Source organism: Amphibalanus amphitrite, unplaced genomic scaffold, assembly GCF_019059575.1.
Source record: "Amphibalanus amphitrite isolate SeventyFive unplaced genomic scaffold, NRLGWU_Aamphi_draft 000028F_arrow, whole genome shotgun sequence".
NCBI classification, from domain to species: domain Eukaryota; kingdom Metazoa; phylum Arthropoda; class Thecostraca; order Balanomorpha; family Balanidae; genus Amphibalanus; species Amphibalanus amphitrite.
The window spans coordinates 509,967-537,619 of NW_024881524.1; the positions used below are offsets into that span (position 1 = coordinate 509,967).

Sequence of the window (27,653 nt, forward strand, 5' to 3'; positions counted from 1 at the left end):
AAGAAGTTGGGTTTAGGAAAAATTTGGACATTAACTTCGAACATTTAGCTGATGACGTAAAACAATATTGCGGCAATCGTGCGCCAGAATTGCCCCTTACGTCAGCAGTATGACGTCATCACATTACGTCAGCTCGCGCAATTTGATAGCGGCGTGCTGCTATCACCGCTGAAACAGGGGCCCTGTTTCACCGGTGATAGCAGCAAGCTACTATCAAATTGCGCGAGCTGACGTAATGTGATGACGTCATACTGCTGACGTAAGGGGCAATTCTGGCGCACGATTGCCGCAATATTGTTTTACGTCATCAGCTAAATGTTCGAAGTTAATGTCCAAATTTTTCCTAAACCCAACTTCTTTTAAATACATCATATTGAAAAAATATATATCAAAAATATATATACTATCATGACTGCGTAAACTCTTACTTTTAGGCTCATACGTCACTTAATGCCGCCGCCAAGGTCGCGGCAATCGTGCGCCGGAACTACCCATTACGACAACAGTATGGCGTCACGACATGACGTCAGCTCGCGAAACGTGATAGCAGCAAGCTGATAGCAGCAAGCTGCTATCACGTTTCGCGAGCTGACGTCATGTCGTGACGCCATACTGTTGTCGTAATGGGTAGTTCCGGCGCACGATTGCCGCGACCTTGGCGGCGGCATTAAGTGACGTATGAGCCTAAAAGTAAGAGTTTACGCAGTCATAATAGTATATATATTTTTGATATATATTTTTTCAATATGATGTATTTAAAAGAAGTTGGGTTTAGGAAAAATTTGGACATAAACTTCGAACATTTAGCTGATGACGTAAAACAATATTGCGGCAATCGTGCGCCAGAATTGCCCCTTACGTCAGCAGTATGACGTCATCACATTACGTCAGCTCGCGCAATTTGATAGCAGCGTGCTGCTATCACCGGTGAAACAGGGCCCTGGCCGCGCGCTGGGGGAGGGGTTTGGGACGATTTGTTTTATTATTATGCTTTTAATGAAAATCTGGCAATGCCAAGTTATCTATGCTGTATATCATCACCAGCTGGGATTCCTGTACTCTGCAAAAAGAAGGGTGACATTGCCAATGTAAGTTGACCTAATTGGTGCGTACCTATATATATAATACATACAGGCTATAGCTGACAAAGTATTTTAATTATCATTCAGTTAATGGATTCATGTTGATAGGTTCCTACCATGGATCACAAATTCTTGTTCTTGCCTGTATTTCATGTATCAGTGCATCGCTTTCTTGCATGTAATGTATAGGAAGTAAGTAAACCATGCTAACACGATAATTGAAAAGGGCTGACAGAATGTCAACATCAATATCCTATGATCTAGATCCTAATTGACTGAATTCTCATGAGTTGGATGATCAGTCACAAAATTTCTAATTCTGGTATATTCTAGTGCAACTCCAAGATTGGTATACGTTAACCCTCGCCCCGTTGGGGGGAGCCAATTAGCCCCCCCTGTGGTTTTTCCTGAATAGCAAGAAAACGGCGGCGCACAGCGCCGCCAAATTTTCAGTACTTTCCTGGGCATCAATTTGACACCTTCACACCAAATTTCAAGTCTTAGGTCATCTTAGGTCAGGAGTTATTGAGGTCAAACTGAGGTCATGTTTGAGCAAAAATGGGCAAAAAACATGCAATCTTGAAACACCCTCCAAATCTACAGTTACAAAGCAATTTCAAAGTTCTTTATATGGTCTAGTAGACAAAAAGCGGCGCTACAAAACTGCTATCTCGGATTTTGAAAATTTTGGGTTTTTGACCCCAAAAAAATTAAAAAAAAATGATTTTTTTTTAGAAAAAATAAAAAAACCAAAAATTTCCGGATTTCGAAAAACTGGAATATATGTAATAGTCCCTGCGCTTTTCTATATACATACCAAATTTCAGATCGATATCTCGTTTTTTGGCCAAGTTATAGCGAAAAAACTTCAAAAATGAAGACGTCAAATTTTTTAACTCAATTTTTAGCGATTCTAGACCACGTAGGGCAAAACAAAGACCACCATTGAACTCCCCGTGACGAGCTGCATCGAATCGATACCCATTTTATGCAAAAATATCAACTTTAAAATTTGACCTAATTTGACCTGACCTTGACCTGACCTTGACCTTACCTTGACCTGACCTTGACCAAAACGTGACCTAAGCTGGCCCCAAAGGCTGCCTGACCCACATAATCGCATTTGTCATGTAAAATGGGCCATAAAACATGTATTACACGACACTTTCATATTGTGACCCCCCAGTGACCTGACCTCTGTGACCTGACCTGTTATCAGTGACCTCAAATAGTAAAATATGTGTTTGAAGAACATTTCCCCATCGATGATTTTCAATGAAATGCATTTTACTCGATTTTACAACGCATTTCTTGAAATGCCTGTAAACGGTGAAAATTCGACCTTTGACCTGACCTGTGACGTCATTGGTTTGATCTAGGTCAATAAAATTGGGTCACAAGGTAGTTCGCTGATAGGGCTATCCAACACCGTTTGCCGCTTGTCGCTAGGTTGCGTGGTTCTCGAGATCTTAGGGGGGGGGGGGCCAAAATGCCCCCCCCCCCCCCCCCAACAGGGCGCGTTGCTCGGCAGAGCCCAACGGGGCGCGGGTTAAAAACTCTTAATTTTGCAGACTAGATAGGTACCTACTACCTAACTCGATAGGTATTCTTATAGAAGGTATCTCACATGCTGCCACCTAATTATGAAAATTTGGTAGACTCTTATGTTCTTGAGATATTTACACAAATCTTGCCTCACTCATTTAAGTTTACAGAACCATATAATTTATGCTTAAGACCTGGTTAAAGACCTGATGACACTAAGGAAAAATATCATAACATAAGTTCTCTGTTATAAACTGATGCTTCTGTTTTTTTTTTCAGCTACCATTTCCAATCCAGGCTGCCCTAAATGGAGCGTTTGTTTTTGGCAAGTCATTTGATGTTCATCTACTAAGTGTGGAGACAACATGCTGCCAAATAAGATGGAGAGAGTTCCAGGACAGGTGAGCTGATCTACCAGCTGCAGTTATACTCTGATCTGATCCTGGTATGTCTCATGCATCGTATTGATTTGCACTGCAGTCAGTCATTAGATGGCTCGACCTTTCGACAACTTGCGGACATTCACAATCAGCGATTGGCGACAGGCTTTCTCGCCGACTGATCGTCGATCCGGAAGCAGTGGGAGAAATTCGAACGTATAGTCGAAACTATTGAGTAGATACTGCTCAAGGGAGATGTTGCAGCCATGCAGCGATCATTCGATTCCACGTGCGAGCCTCAGTTGTCCTAACAAATTAACTGGTGCACAGTAGCGAGGTTGATTTTACCCTTTTATCTCATATTTATCAATTGCCGTGCTACTTCAATTGTACCTACTTGTGCACATTTTATTTAAGATTTTATGTATTTTAGTGGATTTGACGTGGACGTCAAAGAACCGTCGCTGGAGCAGGCTCCTAATGCGCGATGCTATTTAAATACGCGATCGTATTTAACGATGTAACGATCAACGGCCCACCAAAATTCATTAGGGCGTTTCAACATTCGAACCTGTCGCTGACGTACCAGCACAGGGATGTGTAACTCTGACCGACTCCGTGCAGTGTGACGGTGATCCTGATCTGCGAGCTGTCCACCGGCGACCCCATCCACTTGGACCATCTGATGGACCAGATCTGGGACGCCATGGTTCTCTGCGTCGGGGTCGATGACCTCGCAAACATGGCCAACGTCGAAAAGGTCAAACGGCAACTCAAGGTTCGTGAAGGCGCAGAAACATCGAATGCAGCAAATCCGATGCTTCTTTTGCATGTTTACGAGTATAGCGCACATGTGCTTACAAGTGACTGCCATTTGGTAAATTCTTTGCATAAGTAAATGAAGGTGTTTTGAGCTTTCCGGCATTCATACCAATTACCATTGTACCATTATTCATTGTGCGAACAACCCCGCGGCTAACGGCACACTACCCAACTCGGTGATATGATGCGTTCAGCGTTACTGTGACACGAATCCCGCCCTTATGTGTGACGCTGTGTTACGTCTCTCAGGGCTGCTACCGACTGGTGGATCGCCTGCTGGACGGCCTGGAGGAGGGACACGACACCTTCTGCGACCTCACCGGCCTGCCGGACGTCATGCTACTGCCGCCGTCCACCAAACTGCAGGTCAGTGACCACGCCGGTCAACCTGTCGTTATTTTGGGAATGTAGTGGAGGAATGCTCTGGTGTGTGCGCGCGCTCGAATCGTATTCTCTATGACTATCCGTACTGTAATCGCGTCGTGCTGTGCCGTCTGGACTGGGCTGTAATCGTGTCTTGCGGCACTGTCAGCTGACTGGTGACTGAGTGTCGTCCTGCACTGTCAGATGGCTGGTGACTGAGGCTCTTGCCTCGCCGCTCAGACGGCTAGGGACTGAGTGTGCTCCCTCACCATTCAAATGTTGCTGGAGCTGGTGACTGAGTCATGGATGAAAGAACCTGGATAGGAAACTCCTATTCCTTTCACATTACGGGCAGCATTCCGGGCGATCGCCCTGCCACCTAACGTTCGGTAGGTATCATTGCTGGAAACACCCGCCGGTAAGCATTAAGGCCTGGCTACACTATGCGTTTTCTTCGTGCGTTTTTTGCGTGTTTGCGTGTTTTGCGTGATATCGTTCTAGAAAAAGGAACGATATTACGTTTTTGTGATGTTTTTCACCTTAAATTTTAGTTACATAAGAGTTATATTAGCTTTTGTATATAACCAAAGTAAAAATTATATTGTTTATAACTTTTTTCCTAGAACGATATTACGCAAAACACGCAAACCTGCAAAAACGCACGCAGAAAACGCATAGTGTAGCCAGGCCTTTACACTCAATATACCTTGAGCATTACGGTCTTTGGGGGACGCGGGGCGGCCTGTTTTTAAACGGGTATTAGACCGCAATGCGCATTTATTTTTAGGTTTAGAAAATATATGCCATGGACAAAATTGATCAGGCTATCGAATGAGGCCAAAACTATTATTTTCCGTTGCGCACAAAATTCGTACACGAGGGCAGCATACAGGCGACCTTGAAAGTGATGGCCATTTCTAGTGTTTTTCTCTTACGCGGCGCCAGTGAAAGCTTACGCGGCGCCAGTGAATGCGCGGTGGACGCGGCTCCCGCTGCCGCAGGGGCATTCCACGTCAAATCGAACAAAAATCGGCTGTTTTGCACCTTACCATCAGCGATTTCATTATAAATTTGTGAGCGAGTTCCTGTGTCGCCCCGGACATTACATTGATGTTTTTTGCACATTCTGACCACAGGTCTTCTAAATATAGGGCATCAAATTTTTACAAAATGTTGCATCTTTATATTTTTGAACGACCATAACTTTGGTTGTACTTGTTTGATTTGAATGAAATAAACCTTACTGCTTAGGTAATTTCTTAAGCATTTGTTTAGAATTGCATCGACTTAAATATATGACCTTGAAATTTGCTTAACTCTGTTCTTAAGCACAAAAATTGAAATAGCAAAAAACACGCCACCTTCGATTTGGCTCATTTTCATATATTTTATTGCCTACCATATTCTTAACAACCTGTGAAAAAATTAGAGTGGGCCATTCATAAGTTTTGAAGAAAATGGCACATATGCAAACGTATGTTAGCACGCGCAGTGGAGGGGGAAGAGTGAATTTCGCCCCACCCCTCCTGTTTTTCGCCAATATCTCATAATATTGATGCGAAATTACTTATGGCTACCTGTCCAGAATTGAATTGCACATCTCATCGTGCAAGCAATAAGAAAATCGGTTCACAACTGTTCTAGTAATAGCGGTGTAAAGTGAACATCCTGTCGCCGCGGCGACGCGGCGACTCGGCAGCCGGCGCCGACCGCTACGCGCCGCCTGAATTGTAGACTGTGCCGGGACGGAACGGAACGGTTCCGTCTTTACATCGCGCTCCTTACCGCTGATTACGTTCGATTCGCGTCAAATTTTGTGAGAAGACTAAGAAATGTACAGGCAATCTTATGGTGAAAGAATTCTGAAAATAGGTTGGTAAACAATTGAAATATGAACGTGTAAACACAAAATTGTGACTGCTGCGTTTCCCGCGCGACATGTTACTCTTAGCAGGACTCAAACTGCCATATTTATTATCGGATTAACTAGAAATTCCCCATACATACTCAAACATGTATGTTCTTTCGTATAGTTAAGATCAAAAGACGTGAAGATATCGTTGCGTGATAATGTTTCCGTTGAATTTATTTCATGATGCATTTCCACACGGCTCAAAATTCACCGCAAAATACCATTTGCCTGAGACACTTTTACAATGGAACGTGAATGCTTGACTACAATGACTATGCATTTCCATTCTCGCAGAGTTTGGGATATCACTTATCAGCAATCATTCATTTCAGAAAGTGCACACAAGCAAGCATGTCTTGACTCTGTCTTTCAAGGTCACGCGCGGTTGCGTGATGTTGATGCATGAAAACGGCGTTTGCCGCGAAAGTTATGAATGGCCCACTCCAATTTTTTCACAGATGGTTAGGAACATTGTGACGGACATAATATGTAAAAATTACTCAAATCGAAGGTGGCGTGTTTTTTGCTATTTAAATTTTTTTGTTTTAATTCAAGGTCAAATGCATTTCAAGGTCACTTCAATTTAATTTTATAATAAAAAATCAAAGCCTTATCAATTGCCTACAAGACCCTGTTAATATCATTTTGATAACAGAAAAGGAACCAGAGTTATAAGCATTTAAAAAAATGATGTGTGGCATTTTTGGCTATATTCGATGACCTATATCTCGGCGATACGTTATCAAATTTCGAAAATATTACACGTAACTCAGTTTTGAACCATGCCCAGTCTGCCTACAAATTTTCAGAAAAATCGAAGGGGATGACGGATTTCGGTGTTTGATTTGACGTGGAATGCCCCCGCAGTCCCTCTCGTTACCCACGCCGCGCGTGCTCTCGGGCACTTACCGAAGGGAACGCAATCAGCTGTTAGTTTCCAATCCAGGTTCTCCTTCATCCATGACTGAGTGTTGCCCTCGCCTTCTCGCCGTTCAGATGGTGCTGGAGCTGCTGACTCAGTATCGTCCCTCGTTGTTCAGATGGCTCTGAAGCTGGTGACTGAGTGTCCTCCCCCGCTGCACAGATGGCGCTGGAGCTGGTGACCGAGTCAGCCGACTCTACCTACGGCTGCCTTCTGGTGCACGGCCGGCTGGCGGCGGCCACGCGCAACTGGCACCAGCTGGCCGCGCGCGACCTCTGCCTGCTGGCCATGTACGTTCGCGCGGCCCGGGGCTCGGCCGCCGCCCGGGACGTCTCCGTCTTTCTGCCCGTCAAGAGCCCGCACGTGAGCAACGGGTGGGAGCGGATGGGAAAAGGGATATACAACTCACCGGGGCCCTGTTTCACCGGTGATAGCAGCACGCTGCTATTACACGTGTCAAATTGGGTTTCCATGGAAACATCAACAAACCGTGACGTCATCAATCTGTGTGATGTCATCAAATATTGCTGCTAACATCTTCACGGCCGTGCGATCAAGCATGTGTATCAAACGCATTCAACGAGACAGCAACCCCGTTCCCAGCGCAGCTATGAAAAAGCTCACGGATTACACGAAACGTCATTAGTGTGACGTCATCACATTATGTCAGCTCGCGCAGTTTCATAGCAGCGTGCTGCAGCTATCACCGGTGAAACAGGGCCCGGGATTAGGAGGCGCTGTAGTGCATTCAATCGTACCACTCAATATCTCTACGCCCCGCTGTTCTTTGCAGCTGGTAAAGTAACGGCGAACGGACAGTAGACGCTTTTAGGGCCCTCCCACCCAGGGAATCTCTATTTCTGACGTTCCTGGGCTAAATTTAACAATATTGGCTCAACATGGTCCGGTTGTTGTGTCCGGTTTTATAATTGTCTTAGCGATGACTTTATGCTAAAAATTCAAATATGACAAAAGGCACTTTTTCGAACTGTCGCATGTAAATGTCTGCTTAACTTTACATATTTTCTCGCTCTATTACGTTTAGGCCTGGCCGCCTGGATATGTCTTTTGCCCTTTGATCTGGATTTGCCATTGTCTTAGCTGTGAAATTATTGCTTTTTTCTTGGCTGTGGAGTGTGGATGCTCTGATGACTTTCCCGTATAATGTTTGTCCTTCATATTTCCTTATGACGAAGGATTATCCCTGTTGTGCCGTTACTATTTTTTTTTTACCGTTATCTGGTGTGGCATCTGCTCCTCTTCTGTGTGGTTCCTACCTTTCCCGTAACCTGTTCTTTACTGTTTATTTGATCACGTCCCTGCGGCACGTCATTGCATCGCTGGGAAAACCGCCCACAGGGAAGCCACACAGGCATAATATGCTCACCTTTTGCAAGTATTGCGTCATATAAACGTGCACAGAATGCTAGCGGTCAATTAGTTCTATGTAGAAGTAGGGGTTAAAGCGCATTACAAAGGCACATGATGTTTGCTAATTGGCAGAAACAATGTGTCACGGTATTCTATGTAATATTTATATGCATAATGCAAGCTCGCCAAGCTGTCCACAAAGCAAGATGCACTGTCCAATATCAGTTATTCTGATTGTTTGGCTTATATGCTGAGTGCTACAAACTTGCTAAACCAACTGTCAGGCTGTGTTCCATTTTATTTCATGCTGAGTGCTCAGCTATCAAACCCCAAAACCCTTGTTTACTGCATGTCCAATACCCCCGTGTCCAGACCCCGTCTCGTGTCAATCATAATGTCAACGACGTGCGTCCATGAATGTGTCTGTTGTACTGTCCTAGTGTCTGTATCCGTGTTTGCGTCCGTGTCCGTATAGTCCGTATTCGTATCCGTACCGTAGCTGTGTCGTTGTCGTTATGGGTGTCCGTGTTCGTAATATCAGTGTCCGTCTTCACATCAGTGTCGATGTCAGCGCCCGTGTCCGTGTGTGATCCGGCCCTGACGTGGACACTTCCCCTGCCGTCCAGGTCCCGTTCCGGCTCCTCGTCTGCCGGCTCTCCGAGGTCTCAGAAGTGTGTGTCCTCTGCGGACCGACTCCATCCCTGGAGGAGCTCGAGCGAGAGACGGTGCGCCACTGGGGACCCGTGCTGGAGACAGTGCGCCTCCAGGAGCTGGCGCATCCCCGCGACCTGCCTGCATCGGTGGTGCTCGACCCGGCCCTGCTCAGGTCAGTCCCAGCTGTACCCCGGCCCGCTCAGGCTAGTCCCAGTTATACATTACACAATATACATTAAAGTGTATAGCCGTCATCAACCTGCGAGGTAGCCGGTAGGTATTCGTTTTTCCCCCGACAAAATTATTAATAACTCGAAGACTATGTTATCGGTCACTCGTAAAGCATAACACCAAGATGGACGAGGCTCCGCACCTTAGTTGGGCGTAAAAAATGGAAACATGCATCAAGTGCATTATGTTATTATGCATTTAATTAATTAATACAAGCAGATCAGAAGGGCGGGGCAGCGGGTCTAGGTCGGGGCGGACGCATATCAGGGGCGCCGCCTGGCCGTTGACGCCGTTGTGGCCGTTCTCCTGCTTGGACCGCTTCGCCTCGTCGTCGGCTGACGCATCCGAGGGACGCCGGGCCCGCTGTCGCCGCCGCAGCCGGCACCCGGCGGCGGCCGTCCGTCGTGGACCATCGGTAGTGCGCTGGCCGTCCGGCTCTGCCGCTCCCGTCGGAAAACGGCGTTGTCTCGTTCCACGGCAGCTCGCAGCGGGCCAGGCAGGGCGGCCAGCGCCGACAAGCCGCCCGCCGCCCCCGCCACCGCTGCATCGGTCAGCCGGTACAGCAGCGTGTAGGCTGCCTCGGTGGAGCGGCGCGGCCGGCCCAGCGCGGTGGCCGCCGGCACCGGCACCGCTGACGTATCGTCCAGCCGCCACCAGCCGGTATCGTCCATCCCATCAATACCACCGCCACCGGAGGCGCGACAGAATGAGAAATAGTGGCCAGCGTCCAGCGAATGGCCCGCGTGGACTATCACTGCATACAGCCGGTACTGGGCGGGCGGGCCGGTGGCTAGCGGCACTGTCAGCCACTCGGTGAGCTCCACAGGGGTGAGAACCTTGCGGCGTGCACCGGTGCGCCGGTCAACCGCGAACCTCATCAAGGAGACGACCAGGTTGGCTGGCGGAGAGAGCAGTCGCAGCTGGCGCTCGGCGTCCCGCAGGCCGGTGCACTTGGTACAGTAATACTGGTTATCACCGCACAGTCGTTCCGGCGTCAGGTAGTCGAGCAGCAGCTGCGATACGGTTAGCTCGATCTCTGTCTGGTTGTCCGTCGGTGGCGTGCCCCGCCAACCGACCGGCCGCGGCGCGGGGCCGAACGCCGGCGCAGTTTCGGCTCCCCCGGCGCCCGCGGCAGCTGCCGTCAGTGACCGTGTCACCGACTCCGGCAGAGCCAGGTGCAGTAAAAGGCCGTTGGGCGTGTTATCGTGTTTACATTTTCCATCCAGTCTGGCTGCAATATAATACAAAGGTTTATATTTGGCGTAAAACAAACTTATGCCATTTGTTGGGACACTTGACGTATGATTTAGATAATGATAGGCCCACTTGACAGAGTGGGCCATGGCGCTTCTCTGTTCTATAAATTCCTTTCGAGTTATAACATAGTTATTTCTCTTCGAGTTATTCTATGTTTTGTCAAAAAAAGAATACCTATCACGCAGTGAGAAGAGTGCTGAATCCCGTCTCGGCTGCACCCCACAGGACACCACGGTCTCCTCACTACTCACGGGTCAGCCACGCTGTATGTACCCTGCCCTGCGCTTAGGTCAGTGCTGGTTGTATCCCGTCGTGCTCAGTTCAGCCATGCTGTACCCAGCCCCGCTGTCAGTCCCCCACCTCTTTATATATCGTCCCGCTCAACTCCCTCTCTGCGGCACCCCGACTAGGTCGGTGTCGGACTGACGTCTCCAGTGAGCTGACAAGGCCATCCTCAGCAGTCGTCAGTGGCCAGCCAAGAATGGTCGCTCGTCTGTAAACTGTGATGTTTCTGGAGCGATATATACCGCCCACCTAGGTCACTGCTTATTGCTTAATATAGGAACGGATGTGGTTTGCGAAGTTTGCGAGGCTCGGGACGGTTGGGAGAGTTTTTGTTTTTATGTGGGAAGCACCATGATCCGTCCCTGATGCATATGTAGTTTCTCAGTACTTACGTACTTCTGTATTAGCTCACGAGTCACCACGGGCGCAAATACTTGAAAAGTTAGTGGATTCTTGAGAGGCTGTACCGTGGAGCATATAGAAAGTCGTTTGTAAGCATTGCACGGCTGCATACCAGCTTCAGTGTGCAGATCTCTGCCGTCAAATGTATAACACGATGTCCTAGCATACACATACACAGCCTGCCGCATTGTCGGTCGGTCCCGCTGTCCCAGCCGGTTAGTTTGTTTGTATTTGGCTGACAGGTCACGCCCCGTGCAGAGGCTCGAGCTCTCATCTACGACCTTGGCCGTGTACAGCGTCACGGAACAGTTCCGAATTTACTGTGCTGTGTACCACCGCGGCTCGAACTGTCACAACTGGAGCGTTTGGAGCCGGGCTGTGGGTCTCCGTTGCTGCCCCTCTCGTGCTTGTGCACGTGGCGGAGGGGAGGGAGGGGAAGAGCTGGGATTTCCAGCGGCCTGGCGCCCCGACCTCCCTCGGTGACCCACGCCCCCCCCCCCCGTCTGCGCGCCGGGATGTTTCTGCAGACGGCCACCCGGTCCGGGGAACCACTTTGGGCTGCTGCGCGGTGCGTACTTACCAAGGGAAGAGACGTGACCGGCGCGGTCGGATACCGGGACGCCGTCTCGCGAAACGCCGCCCCGCAGCTCCGCGTCTTGGCGAAATTGAACGGCTCCGGCGATCAATTTTACCGGGGCCCGCAGTCTGCACTCTACAGCCAGATGCTGATATTTGAGATGACATGCTGGATGACATTTTTCGTGCCAAAAGTTCACGCTGGCATGTGCTTCACATTGAATACCCAATGACCTGTGGCCATTGACCATTGTTTATCTCGGAGTTCCAATGTCCAGTACGCCAGGCGTGTCCAGTTTCGATAAGGTTGAGTTGAGTAGTCGCTTGTTAGTGTTGTTACGTCATCTCCGACTTATTGCGTCAAATCAGCTGAATTAAAAGGCCTTGTTAAAGTCATTCTATGTAAATGATTGTGCGTACTGTCTGTCTAAAACCTCTTCTGGTCTCTGGCACTGAACTGTCTAAGTCTCTGATTATATGGAGAGCTAATGGCGATGCGGCAGCCAAGCGGCATTCCAATTGACTCCGCGCATGTGATATGCATGATGCGTGGATATTTGATTGCCATACGGCTCGTGCTTGTCAATACATCAATTTTATCAATTTTATGCCATGGGGCTTCGTAAGTCATACCTAGACCATCATAACATTCTGTTTTTTATGCGGCATAAAGTTGATGTCTGTAGCATGTTTGCAATTATTTAAAACGCCTTATGCGTGGGCAAGGGCGATTCGAATTGTTATTTATCCCGTTGACTTAAGAGAAGAAACAAATTTGACTTTATCATCGGTAAACAGCCACCTCACCAAATGAAAACACTTGCTCTGATGGGGATCCTCCGTCGGATGATGGTGAGTGGTGACCGTCCGGCCGGCCCGGGATCAAGATAGGAGTTTGGTCGTGGAGAGAAGGAAATGTGCGTCCATCGGAGGCTCACAAACCATTCAGCCCATGTAACTAGGGTAAACGTGCATATATGTAATAAATAGTGCGCCTTATCCGTACCTGAGCAGTGTGTTTTGAGCACAGTGTTTTGGGGTGCCCCTGCTGCGTTGTCCGCGGCGCCCCGTTCGGTCCGGTGCAGGATGGGGCGGGGCGGGGAGGGGGACGGCCGCGCGCCCAGCTGCTATAAGGGCGCCGGCGCGCCGCCGGCCGTCAGACCGTCCGCGAGCCCCGCTGTAGTCGCCATGTCCGCCGCGCGCACCCGTCGGCCGCTGGTGTCCCTGCTGGCGCTGCTGGCCGCCGCCAGCCTGGCGGCCGGCTCCCCGGCTCTGAGCCGGCCGCGCCGCTCCAGCTTCGAGACGCTGGCGGGCGGCATCCCGCTGCAGGCGCTGTTCGCCTTCTGCCAGGTGAGCAGCGAGAACGACAACATCGGCCCGTGTCTGGCCGAGCTGCTGCGCGGCGCCATCGACAAGGCGCGGCCCAACTTCCAGACCGGCCTCGACATCGCCCGCGAACATATCGTGCTCGAGCCGCTGAAGCTGGACGACATCGAGCCGAAGGAGGGCAAGAGCGTGCAGACCTCGGTCAGAGACCTCAAGGTGCACGGCATCAGCACGCTCAGCATCAACGACATCACGTTCAGCAGCGACGAGCTGGCGCTGAACCTCTCGTTCGCCAACGTGACGGCCACGGGCCTCGCCAAGATCAGCTACCTTTTCCTGTCGGCCAGTCCGCGCGTGCAGCTGGAGCTGAGCAACCTCACCGTGCTGGTGCGCGCCAACTGGATGCTCGACATCAACCCGGATGACCCGGAGCAGCTGGACATCGTGCTGCACAACGCCACGGCCAAGTTCAAGCTGGCTGACCTCAGCATCTTCCTGGAGGAGCTGGGCAACGTCGGCGCTTTCGTACAGAACATCATCAACGCCAACAGCAAGACACTGGTCAAGTTCCTCGTGCCGGGCCTCGAGCGCAGCATCACTAAGAAGCTGAACAGAAAGCTGAACCGGATCAAGATCGCCGACTAAAGGATGTGCGTGCTGTCCTGTATTCACCGGACGTGTAGCCTCTCAGGGCATGTTGAAACGGCGAAGCGCTCGCCAAGTGTGCGCGTTCGCTCATCGAGTGTCGGTATTAGGGTTGCTGGGGCGAGTGTCGAGCGCAGTTGGTTGCTGCTGTCTCGATATCACGGTATGTGGATTCTGTGCTGCCATGTTCAGTACGAGATTGTCTGATCGGTATTCTCGGGTAGGCAATGACAAGCTTTAATGATTGTGTGTGCGCGCACACTGTTTCTGTATACGAATAGGTATGAGCTGGTTGTGATGCGGGCCATTGTTTTTTTTTTTATCGAGTTGTGACAATACATTGTGATCCATACACGATGCTATTCGGCTGGCACATATGTAATGGTAGGCTATCATTCAGTGATTTACTAACTAGGGTACACCTGGAAGAGGCCGTTGTCATCCACATAATAAGATTCACGAACATTGGCGTACACATGCGTGCGCATTTCCAATTCCATACAATTGTCTTATTAGAGGTCTGGACCCACACTGGACCTCGCATGCGGGTTGCGAGTGCGGGTTTTGAGTTTGCAGGCATAATACTAATTCATAGAGTGGTTAGACCGTTCCTCTATGGAAACTTCATGAATGCAGTGAAGCCGGTACACCCTCAGAAAATTACACATAGTCGCAATACCAGCGCAACGAACCTAAATTCGACTCCAACGATCCCCGCAAACCTCGCAGAACTCGCAGCGAGGAAAATCGAAAGTTGACTCCAAATCAACTTTTGGAATGCGATGCAAGGTGGCTCGCAAGCTAAAAACATGCAGACTCGCTTGTTAGATGGTAGTGTGGGTCACTCAGCTTATATTATATTATTTGACTTTGAAGAAACCCGAAAACCCAAAAACTCGCAACCGGCATGCGAGGTCCAGTGTCAGCGTGGGGCGGCCTTGCAGCGGTGGCAGCAGGACGCATGCAGCGATCCCGCTGCATGGTCATCAGAAGACTTTTTGCTTGAAAAAAAATGTGCCTTCGAGTAGAATATCCAAGCCCTTAACCCTCGCCCGCACATGCCATTTTCCCATCCTAGAACGCACATGGGGGGGGGGGGGTGGTTGCCACCCCCCGCGCCATTTCGTTCCTGTTGGAGATAGAGCTTAGCAGTAAAAACCAAAAAGATTCTTTGGGAAGAGACGAATCCAATGATGCCCAGTTTTACCTTCTCAGGTCAGTCATTGACCTTCCAGGTCAGGTCAAACTAAAAAATGTTGCTGTTTTGGGTCACCGTTGAATATCAAGTGCGCTGCTTATCAAATACCGATGACGATGCTGTTTTCTGGTGCCAAGCCAGCTAGAACCTCTTTGTCACACTATCCGACCAGAATTTTGCTGCTGAGGTCATTTCAGGTCAAGTTAGGTCAAGGTCAATGATATGTGTTTGTATGTCTGTGTGTGTCTGTGTGTATACTGATGTGTGCACCGATTGTTTTTGGGTTCATATCACATGAAATCATGATCTGAGAAGCTTTTACCAAAAATGCAGTCAAAAAACTTCACAAAAAGTAAATTCAGCTTGCCTAAAACGCAATTATCTTAGATGACCTAGGTTGACCTTGACCCTGACCTTGACCCCTGTACATCGTCGAACAACATGTTCCATGATAGGTGGGAGGTAAGACTGGCAAAAAAGGCCGAAATCAGGGTGTCAAAAGCTCACAAGGCCCATGGCAAACGCAAAATGTTGAGAATTGGCCATTTGGGTCATGATATGACCTGAAAAACAAGGTCATATCTCCGAAACCAAAAATCACAGAAACTCGAAATTTTCTGTGGACATCAAGAAAGAATAGACGAGCAGCTATACAAAAAATTAGCCTTCTAGCTTTAAAAATGTTGAGTGCAGAGCAGAAAGACTGCCTGGGGGGGGGTGTGGCAACCACCCCCCCCCCCCCCCATGTGCGGGCGAGGGTTAACTATCGAAGAACATGTATATTGGTGCGTCGGAACCTGAATCATCGCCTTCTCCAAATAACTAGTTAGGGCTAAGCTGACAGCCTGCGTTAGGACCAGCGCGGTCCATCAGAGACGACGCTCAGCTGGTCGGTGGCTGGTGATCGGACTCATGTGTAAACTCGCCGGCACTGCTCCGACTCCGCTCCCGCCTCCCCGACTCTCCGGCCCTGCTCCGACTCCGCTCCCCGACTCTCTGGCCCTACTCCCACTCCGCTCCCCGACTCTCCGGCACGCTCCCGACCCCAGCCCTCCGGCGGACCGCGCGTCACTGGGTTTTCCGTTCCGCACGAGTACGCGCATGGCTCATCTGTTTGGCTGCTGGTGACGCCATGTTACACGTGGGTCGTATACACACACGGTCTTACGACATTTCCCAGGCTAAGGCAGATATACGCCAGGAATTGGATGGTTGTGTATGTTAATAACAACGGTGGGTGTTTGCTTAATGTGACCGCTAAATAACACTAGCCCCGCTCCGAACTGCAGTGCATTGCACGAGCTGAACACCGTACGACGCGCACGGCAATGCCATACATTGGGGCCGCACTCTACCAGCAGCTAAAGCTGAGCTGAGTGAGCATGGCTGAGCAAAAGATCCGAGATGCCAAGTCTTCGTCGCTCAGGCTTCAGTCATATCAAAACAACATGAGTAGGTCGTCCACAAAAGTAGGGCGTTGTTTGGTGTGGAGGAGCGCTGTTTGTTGTTTTTGAACGCTGTTTGTGATGGTGTGTTTGCTTTGCTGTGCTTTGGACACTGTTTCTTTTGCTGCAGACGCCGTTACATTTCTCTGTGGCTCATGCAGTCTATGGTGGGGATGGGGCTGGTCTTGTACTGGAGTGCCGAGTGCGACCGTGCTGGCTTGACCTTTTACCCATGGCCTCTGACTTGACCTCCGTCGTCCTTGCAGTGTGGATGGTGCCGTTGACATCTGACCTTACTTGCGGCCTCTTCTTCCCTATGGCCCACCCTTACTTGTGACCTACCCTACCTGTGACCTGCCCTTACCTAACCTTACCCGACTTGGTTTCTTGTGGCAGCCCTTATCTGACATTTGACCTGTCCTCTGGTCTGACCTGACCCCTGATCTGATCTCTGCCGCAGTGTTCTGGTGGAGAGCGATGCCATCCAGCGCTGTGTGGCCTCCTGTAGCCCCCACGGCGGAGTCCCCGAGAGGCCCGCCGCCGCCCCCGCCCCCGCTCCCGCTGCCGCCGCCGCCGCCATCGAGAGCCGCCGCCGCCAGCTGCGGGCCTTCTACCGAATGTCTGCCAGTCAGCTGCATCCAGGCCGATTCGACGGCTCAGCGCCAGGTGAGTACTGTATTCGCTGCTCCGAGCATGCCTCCCGTGACCTGTGTCTCCTTGTCATCGGTGGCCAGTCATCGCGGTGTGTTGGTGCCGGCGCTCCTTCGGTCCAATAGCGTCCGTTCATTTGGTCAAATAGGTAGTGCCTGTTGTCCCGATCTAATAGTGCCCATTGTCCCGATCCAATAGTGCCCGTTGTACCGGACCAATAGTGACAGTTGTCGCGGTGTCCAATAGTGCGCGTTATCCCGGACCAATGTATTGGGGCCGGCCCGCCGTTTGTCCCGGCCGGTCTCCTGGTGTCATTTGTACGGGCTCATTAGTGTTGGTAGTGCCGGTCCATCGTTACGGATCGGTGCCGGCTGTCCCAGCACTCTTTCAGTGCTGCCCGCCTGGTCATTTGTTGTTGGTTGTTCCCCTGTCTGTCTCCCTTGTCCCCCTCCGTCGGTCGTTTGGCACCGGTGTCGAATGGCGCAACTGGTGGGCCGTTCCGCCGCCCGGAAACCCCGTGCCGGCTGCAGACTGCAGAACGACGGCGGCCGGCTACGACAGGAAAGCCCACCGATGGTGGCAGGGCGCTTCGGGGAACACTGCGACTCTGCCGGACAGCCGAACGCAGCCCCCCGGGCCAGGAGATAGGCATGGGCACGAGTCTCGTACGTGATTGAATGCCAGAATGGACGCTATTGTTCTGATGTTTGGATTCGTTGTAGAGACGAATATGGGAAAACATGGGGAAACTGGTATTGCTCATAAATGATTATAAATGTGTGGAATCGTTTCGAACCAGAGACTGTAAGTCGGACTTCCTTTCGTATATTTTCTTAAAGCCGATGATCGCGGTAAACGCGCAGAGGGCCTGGGGTCGCTCATTGATTTCGACTGTAGTGGACTCGTGACTCATCTTTTCGGTCACCTGCCCTGCCCTTCCCCTGTCCGGTCCGTGTGAGAACTCAACAGACGGATACCGGGGCAGCTGCCAGCCCGACGTCGGGATGGGGATGAGGCACCTCAGTCAGGTCAAGGAAGAGACACCCTCTTAGATAGATGTGGGGAGGGACTCGATCCAATGCACTGGACACAGACTTGAAATCCGGATCACGGCTAGCGCTATACCTACTGCGTAAACATCCAATGGGCAGCTCAGCTTCGTGATGGGCGTGAGACGCGATGTTGGAAACACTATGTTTTGGGGCCTCCGGAAAACTAGGCGTTCGAAAGCCGCTGGGCGTCCACGCTTTAGGAGTCTACAGTATACCGTGCTCTGTCCGCCAGCTCCTTGACTCACATCCCCCCGCATGAGTTCTGCATGACTCGCATTCCAGAAATAATCAAGCCACTCCCTTGCCGTGTTTCCCGCACTCCGTCTACGTTGGCCACCAGTCTCTGTATGTGTATGTTTCTGTGCTCGCTGCATGGCATCTGGTGACCTTTGTCTGCCATGCCGCCAGTGTCAGCAGACGGCGGAGGCGGCAGCGACGGCGCGCAGGCCACGGAGACCTACTCGATATCAGACGACCACTGCTGCTACGGCCTGCGCTCGGGACCCAACTCCGTCTACGCACTGTTCGTCAAGGACACGCCGCCCCATGTGATGAGGTACGGGAAAGGGCGGGATGGGAGCAGCGGGCGGTATTGGGACGCAGTGGGGTGAGATGGGGTAGAGGCAGTGGGGCGAGGTGGGACTAGATGGGTGTGGGAAACGGTTAGGGCTTTGAGACACTACAAATAAAAACAAATAAATAATATATTCAGGCTTTCATGGCAAAAGGGTCATCTGGCAGCGTGCCAACAGCGAAAACGATATGGTAAGGCAAAGTTGTTTAGGTGAACAATTGGTGGTAGGAACGGACAAATAAGACAGCGGCATAGCGGAGAAATGCGGACCGTAGATAGAAGTAGTAGCGGTGTAGTAACGTAGAACGTAGAATGTAGAATGTAGGTAGAATGTAGAATGTAGGTTTCTGAAATCAGCCAGAAACGCATTTTCACTCTCTATCCGATAGACATGGGTCTACCTATCGCCGAAATATCTCTAATATCATATCAGGCTCATATCACATTAACAATGCAATAGAAACGGCAAATAATATAAAATAATGAAAGAACATACCAAAGTTTTTCCACCGAATCACATTGTGGCGAACGGCGGCGCACAAACTCCATGCGTCTCACGCCGGCGCCACACAGCCAAAAAAACGCCACGTCGATGGGCGGCGCACTGGACTTTCTGCGCCACCACTGGCTTAGGGTGGCGCCACCATCCAACGGTCAGTACGAACATCGTCGCCACCTGTGTCCACAACTAGCGCCACCTGTCGAGCAAGGCACAGGCCAACCCGCTCCGGCTCAGTCCGCTACATCCTCCCCCCGGTGTCGTAATGACACCTCGTTGAGCGGGGATAACGGAAGCCTGAACACAAAACCTCTTCGGTACGTTGCCCACTCAACAGCCACAGCCGCGCGCACACATATACAGCGTTCATCCTGAAGACACCACGCCTCGCATGGTATCGGCTTCGCTGCCGAAGTCACAGCTCCGGAGAGCAGCAGTCATCTCCGCCGCCCACTGCCACCAGCTCCGTGCGGCAGGCGAGCTCCCGCAGTACTAGCTCCGGAGAACCACCAGCTCGCCGCAGCCTCGGAGAGCACCAGCTCGCCGCGGCCGACGAGCGTCTCCGCCACAGCTCCAGAGAACACCAGCTCGCCGCGGCCTCGGAGAGCACCAGCTCGCCGCAGCCGACGAGCGCACCAGCTCGCCGCAGCCTCGGATAGCACCAGCTCGCCGCGGCCGACGATCGCACCAGCTCGCCGCAGCCTCGGAGAGCACCAGCTCGCCGCGGCCTCGGAGAGCACCAGCTCGCCGCAGCCGACGAGCGCACCAGCTCGCCGCAGCCTCGGAGAGCACCAGCTCGCCGCAGCCTCGGAGAGCACCAGCTCGCCGCGGCCGACGATCGCACCAGCTCGCCGCAGCCTCGGAGAACACCAGCTCGCCGCAGCCTCGGAGAGCACCAGCTCGCTGCAGCCGACGAGCGCACCAGCTCGCCGCAGCCTCGGAGAGCACCAGCTCGCCGCAGCCGACGAGCGCACCAGCTCGCCGCAGCCGACGAGAGCACCAGCTCGCCGCAGCCGACGAGCGCACCAGCTCGCCGCAGCCTCGGAGAGCACCAGCTCGCCGCCGCCGATGAGCGTCCCCGGACGCAGCTTCGGAGGACTCCAGCTCGCCTCAGCCGACGAGCACCTCCGCCGCAGCTAGCCGCCATCAGGAGGGATCTGTTAGGAAGAAACAAAAGGAAAACATAGGATACTTGGGATATACGTGATAGGACAACACTGTCGTCACCAACATAACAGCCATCCTTCAACTCAGCTCTGACACAGAACAGTTCTGAGCTTATTCAGCCTCCTCCAGGAGGCACACTTTGCTGACCGGGCGCCGGTACCTGCCTCCCCCCGCTGCCATCAGTTCCACGGTACGAACTACTCCGTCCGAGCCCGGGAACACTCTTGCAACTCGGGCCAGGGGCCAGAACCCGCGTGGCGAGTCTGCCTCAATCATCAGCACGACGTCTTCAACTTTGAGATTTCTTCTCTCGCACAACCACTTCTGCCGACTGGCTAGTGTTGGTACATATTCATTTCGCCATCTCTTCCAAAAATGTTCTGCCAGTACTTGTGACTGACGCCAACGTCGTTTGCTGCTGATCTCTCTGTCTTGAAATATGCCAGGAGACATGTTGGCGCTGGCACACCCGAGCAGAAGGTGATTTGGCGTCAGTGGCTCAACATCCGTACTGTCAGGACTGACGTGTGTCAGCGGCCGTCCATTGACCATTGACTCCACCTCGAGCAGCGCAGTGTGGAGTACCTCATCGGTCACACACTGAGATCCGATAGTCACTCTGAGCGCGCGCTTTACGCTGCCCACCAGCCTTTCCCATACGCCGCCCATGTGGCTGGCGCTGGGAGGCATGAAAGTCCACTTAATGTTCTCCTGACTCAGTTCGTCAGTAATGCGAGTTTGGTCGAGTTCATGTAGAGACTCACGGAGCTCACGTTCACCTCCGACGAGGTTCGTCCCATTGTCGGAGTACATTGAGTCTGGCTTCCCTCTCCTTGCCATGAATCTCCTCAGTGCCATGACGAAACTGTCCGTATCTAAAGCGTTTGCTACCTCCAGGTGTACTGCGCGGGTCGAGAAGCAGGTGAACAAGACGCCGTATCTCTTCTCGGTCCTCCTGTACTTCTTCACGAACATTGGCCCGAAGTAGTCGACTCCTACCGTGCTGAAGGCTCTGGACGTGTCATACCGGCTGGCCGGCAGCTCTGCCATTCTTGGGACCTGCGCGATCGCTCTTCGTCTTTTGCACACGGTACACTCGTGTAGGATCCTCCGGACTGTCGAGCGGGCCTTCAGAATCCAATATGTCTTCCTGACTTCTGTCAACGTTCTTTCTTGTCCTGAGTGAAGAACCTTCACATGGCAGTGCGTCACTACCAGGCGAGTAACGTCGTCTCTCGATGGCAGGATCACCGGGTGGCGAGTCGAATAGGCCACGGGCGCTTTGTCGATACGCCCACCGACTCTCATCACACCCTCACCATCCAGGAAAGGTGTCACTTGTCGCAGTTTCCCTTCAGTCTTCACTTCTTTGCCAGCTTGGATCTCTGCCAGTTCTTCAGCGAAGCATCTAGCTTGACAGTCTTTCAGTACCTTCGTCTCTGCTTGCTTCAGTTCCTCTGCTGACAGAGGTCCTGCGCGTCTCCAGTCTGCTCGTTCCTGACAGGACTTTGGGGCACAGTTCTTCACAAACCTCAGTACCCATGCCACGGTTCTTCTGTACTTCGTCCACGAAGAGAATCTCGAAGCGTCGGGAAGCACCGTAGTATCAGAGTCATGCTTCACAGTGAGCATGACTGATTCCGTCCTCACTTCTGGGTCGTTTTTCAGTACAGCCGTACTCGTGAGAGATGGCTGTTCCGGCCAGCAGTTCTCCTCCTGGAGCAGGAACCCAGGACCCGCGCTCCAGCGAGAATCTGATGACAGGTCAGACAACGTAGCTCCCCTGGAAACAACGTCAGCTGCGTTCAGACTCGACGGCACGTGTCGCCACTGATCAGGGCAAGAAGACTCTCGAATTTCTGCCACCCTATTAGCGACAAATGTGTGAAAGCGGCGGCTGTCATTTTCCACATACTGCAGAACAACTGTGCTGTCGGTCCAGAATAGGACCCTATCCACCCTGACCGACAGCTCCGTCCGTAGCACGTTTGCTACTCTGACGCCCAGCACAGCTGCTTGCAACTCCAGCCTTACAATTGAGATCTGCTTGAGGGGTGCCACCCTGGTCTTCGCCATAGCCAAGGAGCAGACGCGGCGACCATCAGGCATCGTCGTAGCGACGTACGCGGCAGCACCGAAGGCATCCTGAGAAGCATCACAGAAGATGTGAAGCTCTCTCCGACAGCTGTCACTTGCCGACACGCCTCCGAAGCATCGCGGGACGGTTACCCGCTCCAGATAGTGTAACTCCGAGAGCCACTGAGACCACCTCTGCAGCTCCGTCCCCTCGAGCTCATCGTCCCAGTCGTAGTTCCCCGCCCAGAGGCGTTGAATGAGAACTTTAGCCTGGAGAGAGAACGGAGCGACTAGCCCCAGAGGGTCGAATAGTCGAGCTACTCCTTGCACTACTCCTCTCTTCGTTGACGGTACACGTGAGTCAACAGCTCTGACTCCCAAGGTGTCGTTGATGGTGTTCCAGGCGCAGCCTAGCACACTCTGAACCGCGACATCGATGTCTTGAACGCGCTCTGCGGCTTCGATCCGTTCCAAGACCTTCCGCGAGCTGCTCATCCACTTTGTCAGCCTGAACCCCCCTCTTCTGAGAAGTTCTGTCACCTCGGTTTGCATCTCAGCTGCCTCTTCTTCGGTTCTCGTAGCGTGGACGAAGTCATCCATATAGAAACTTGTAAGTGCCGCTTCTCTAGCTGCTCTCCCTGCCGGGGTGCTACTGCTGCAGTCCTTAGCGGTCTGCTGCAGGACGAAGTTTGCTGATGCGGGACTGCTTCTGGCCCCGAAGATCGCGACCTGCATGGTGTATGGTTCTGGTTGCTTCGTTGCATCCAAATCTCTCCAGAGGAACCTCAGTGCTGGTTGATCTTGCGGAGTTATCTGGACCTGGTGGTACATACACTCGATATCAGCGGTCAGAGCGACGGGTTCCTCTCTGAACCTCAGGAGGATGCCGGGCAGATTCTTAAGAAGGTCAGGTCCCGTGAGCAGCACATCATTCAGAGAAGTGTTGCCACACTTCGCAGCCGCATCAAACACTACTCTGAGCTTCCCGGGCTTCCGGGGGTTCGTTACACCATGATGTGGCAGGTACCACTTCCTTGGGTGTGCTTCTTGATCTTCTTCTGGGGTTAGCTTGCGAGCGAATCCGCGCTCGACGTACCCCTCGACAACCTTCTTATAAGCTTCTGCTTTCTCAGATTGTCGCATCAGGGTCTTCTCCAGGGAGTACAGCCGGTTGGCCGCCATCATCTTGTTATCAGGTAGGCACACATCATCACTCATCCACAGGAGTCCCGTCTCGTAGCGATTGTCCAGTCTCCTGGTTGTGTCTTCCATGATCTTCACGGCTCTGACGTCTTGGGGAGATTTGGCATCCTGGCCTTCAAACCTGCTCCCAAACGATTCCGTGCTCCACCACTCCTGGAGTGCTGCTGACAGTTGATCGTCTGGAGCCATCTTCCTGATCAGCATCACCTGGCGCGTTCGTTCTGGCAGGAATCCCTTCACCGTGCCCGTCAGCGTCCACCCGAAGACGGTTCTGATGGCCACCGGTTGGCCCGCCTTCCCTGTCCTCGCTTCCAGCTGAAGCACCGCTTCAAGGACGTTGGCGCCGAGAAGAAGATCGACCCTCTTCCCTGAGCAGTCTGGAAGGTCGAGGTCCAGCAGGTGCTTCCATTCGATCCTCTTGTCAGGGAGCTCTGGAACCGTGACGTTGATGTCCCTGACGGAGAAAACTTCAGGGACCACTATTCTTGATCCGTCGCCACCTGACGCCTTGAGCTCCAGTTTCATCTTCACGGAGTTCTGGAGGCGCCCGCATCCTTCCACGTTTTGCAGGCGGAGGGTTTGTGGCTCCCCTTGAAGATTCAGCTGCGTCATTACCTCTTCGGACACCAGTGAAGTCTGAGAACCAGGGTCTAGTAGAGCCCAGACCTGCTTTTCCTTGCCACCACTGGCAAGGACGGTGACTGGTACGACCTGCAGCAGGGTTGTGGTCGCGCCCGCCTTCACTGATGCTGCTGCTACCACGCGCTGGCCAGTGTTCCTGAGGTCGACCCTCTTGCTGCCATGGAGCACCTGATGATGTCTCATCTTGCAGCTGTCGATGCCGCACGGCCTTGCCGAGCGACAGTGCCGAACGCCATGTCCAGCCTTCAGACAGAAGAAACAGCACCTCGCACTGGCGATGAAGTGGGCTCTTTCATCAACCGATTTCTTCAAGAAGATCGGACACGTTGTCACCTCATGCTGCTCCTTGCAGCATACACAAGTCGTGCCTGATGTATCAATCTCTGTGGCCAGAGCACTTCTTTGGACGGGCCTCAGCTTCACGTCGCCCTTCCACCGCTGAGGCTGTCCTGCCGGCTTCTTGCCAGTCGCCATATTCTGCTGTGGAGACACGGCAGCGTAGTTGAGGGCCACCCTGACCTGCCTGCGAAGCCATTCGTCAAAGTGCACCAGTGTCGGCCTCTCTCCCAGGTTCAAGACATATTCTCCCCATAGACGTTTCATCTCAGATGGGAGCCTTTGAACAACTCGTCTGAGGTTCTCGAAACTATTCAGATCCCCATCGTAGCCGAGACTCCTGAATATCATGACAGCACAGTGGACTGATGCGTGCAGGCGCTCTAGTCCAACCGGATCTAGTTGGGAGGGCGCAGGGCAGGAGAAGATCTCTTGCAGGTACGCGTGTACGACATCTTCCTGGCGGCCAAACCTGTCCTGCAGAGCACGCACCGCCTCTTCATATAGGGCCCCATCAAACATCATCCCACTGATGGTGAGCTTAGCAGTACCCACCACTGATGCTTGCAGGTGTATCAGTTTTTCTGTTGGGGAGAGTGAGATCTGTTCATGTACTAAAACTTTAAAAGAAGCCCACCACTTCGGCCACTCGGCCGGCTCGCCGCCGAACTTCGGCAGAGTCAAGCGCGGAAGACTATTGTGCAGCAGCGATGAAACACAGGGCGCCCCTTGGGCGACTGCATCACTGGCTGTGGGTCGAAACTGACCGGCTAGTTCAGTAGTGGGTGCTCGGGCAGCTCCAACAGCCGGTGGGGGAACATGACTGTAATAAAACAAATCAGCTGTGTCGGCGCCGAGTGCCCCTTGGGCAGCTCCAACGGCCGGTGAGATGGTGTGGCTGGGACGTGACGAACCGGCTTCTTCAACAGTGGCTACCCCTTGGACAGCTCCAACGGCCGGTGAGATGGTGTGGCTGGGACGAGACGGACCGGCTACTTCAACAGTGGCTGCCCCTTGGACAGCTCCAACGGCCGGTGAGATGGTGTGGCTGGGACGAGACGGACCGGCTACTTCAACAGTGGCTGCCCCTTGGACAGCTCGTGCAGCTGGTGGGATGGCTCGGCTGAGATGAGTCGAACCAGCTTCTTCACTAGGTGCCCCTTGGGCTTCACAGACCTTGGTCTCACCACAGAAATCATTTCTCCGGTCCCACGCTAGGTCATCTTCAGCTGCTCTTGCCAACTGTGCACGCAGCTCGGCAGCTGCATGAGCATCCTTTGCTTCTTGTAGCTTCATCTTCCTCTGGATCTGTTGCTCTTCCTTCTCCGTCTCAAGCCTTTTCTGCAGCTGCTCCAGCTCTAGCTGCTTCACCTTGGCCTCTATCTCTGCCAGCCGGGATGCTGACGTCTTGTCTGATGCTGCAGAGTCTGACGCCTGCTTTGATGCAACTGATGGTGGATCATCCTTCCTCTCCTTCAAATGCACTTCAATCCGGGTCACCGCTTCTTCATGCTGCCTGTCTGCTTCTGCTTGATACACTCTTGCCTGATCAACTTCCTCTTGAGATGTCAGCACAGAAACTAAACTATCTGTCATCTCCTCCAACTGCTCGAGTGCCTGATCAAGCTCATGGACGATTGACGCTAGCTGAGTCCGACTACCTCTGGTATCAATCAAGACGAAAGCCCTCCTCCTGACCCTGGTCAGTGCAGCTAACAATCTGCCTCGCTTCTGTTTCAATTGTGCTACAGACATGTTCTGGATTTAACAGCACAACGCCAATCAGGAACTGAGTCACAATTGCAATTCTCAGCAGCAAGTACAAAACTTCTCGCCACAAGAAACTGTCATTAACACGACCTACACCCTGAGAAGCCTCTTCGGGCGATCAAGACAGAATCTTCAAATGAGATACACTCATAACAACAGCATCATGTTCGGAAAGTCCTTTGGCATTCTGACAAACTTTTGCATAGACCTACAACCATATCACTAGGCTGTGGAAACTTTGAAACTGTTGTGGGAAACGGTTAGGGCTTTGAGACACTACAAATAAAAACAAATAAATAATATATTCAGGCTTTCATGGCAAAAGGGTCATCTGGCAGCGTGCCAACAGCGAAAACGATATGGTAAGGCAAAGTTGTTTAGGTGAACAATTGGTGGTAGGAACGGACAAATAAGACAGCGGCATAGCGGAGAAATGCGGACCGTAGATAGAAGTAGTAGCGGTGTAGTAACGTAGAACGTAGAATGTAGAATGTAGGTAGAATGTAGAATGTAGGTTTCTGAAATCAGCCAGAAACGCATTTTCACTCTCTATCCGATAGACATGGGTCTACCTATCGCCGAAATATCTCTAATATCATATCAGGCTCATATCACATTAACAATGCAATAGAAACGGCAAATAATATAAAATAATGAAAGAACATACCAAAGTTTTTCCACCGAATCACATTGTGGCGAACGGCGGCGCACAAACTCCATGCGTCTCACGCCGGCGCCACACAGCCAAAAAAACGCCACGTCGATGGGCGGCGCACTGGACTTTCTGCGCCACCACTGGCTTAGGGTGGCGCCACCATCCAACGGTCAGTACGAACATCGTCGCCACCTGTGTCCACAACTAGCGCCACCTGTCGAGCAAGGCACAGGCCAACCCGCTCCGGCTCAGTCCGCTACAATGGGCGACAAGGGACAGGGTCTGGGGCGAAGCTGTATTGCTGTGTTTCTTATCCTGCTTGTCTTATAGACCCCTGTCTTATAAATTTTATCTTATAAACCCCCTGTGTGACCGACAGGGGAGTGACTCAGAACACATTGCAACAGCTGACTTCCATCAAACAAGTCCGCTTCTGAGGTCCGCTGCGTCCATGGCATGAACAAATGACGCCACTGTCTTCCGTCCTCCAAACGACTGTGATATACATTCCGTCCTTCCTGCTACTCATTCAGCATCTTCACAAAGTGAAGCGCTCAAATCGGCGTTCGTGGGCGTCCGTGTGATTGTGCGCTGAGAGGTGACGCATTCCGC

The 27,653-nt window shown here is 52.0% G+C and overlaps 1 protein-coding gene across 1 annotated transcript; it reads left to right on the forward strand.

The window, feature by feature from the left end:
* The first annotated feature begins 921 nt into the window (after window positions 1–921).
* Window positions 922–27,653, forward strand: LOC122365244 (protein fuzzy homolog). Its single transcript, XM_043336267.1, has 9 exons — window positions 922–1,088; window positions 2,907–3,028; window positions 3,632–3,785; window positions 4,079–4,195; window positions 7,189–7,389; window positions 9,024–9,223; window positions 16,877–17,082; window positions 18,528–18,675; window positions 27,421–27,653. The coding sequence occupies exons 1-9, from the start codon at window positions 1,011–1,013 to the stop codon at window positions 27,476–27,478; spliced, it is 1,284 nt and encodes a 427-aa protein (XP_043192202.1). The 5' UTR covers window positions 922–1,010; the 3' UTR covers window positions 27,479–27,653.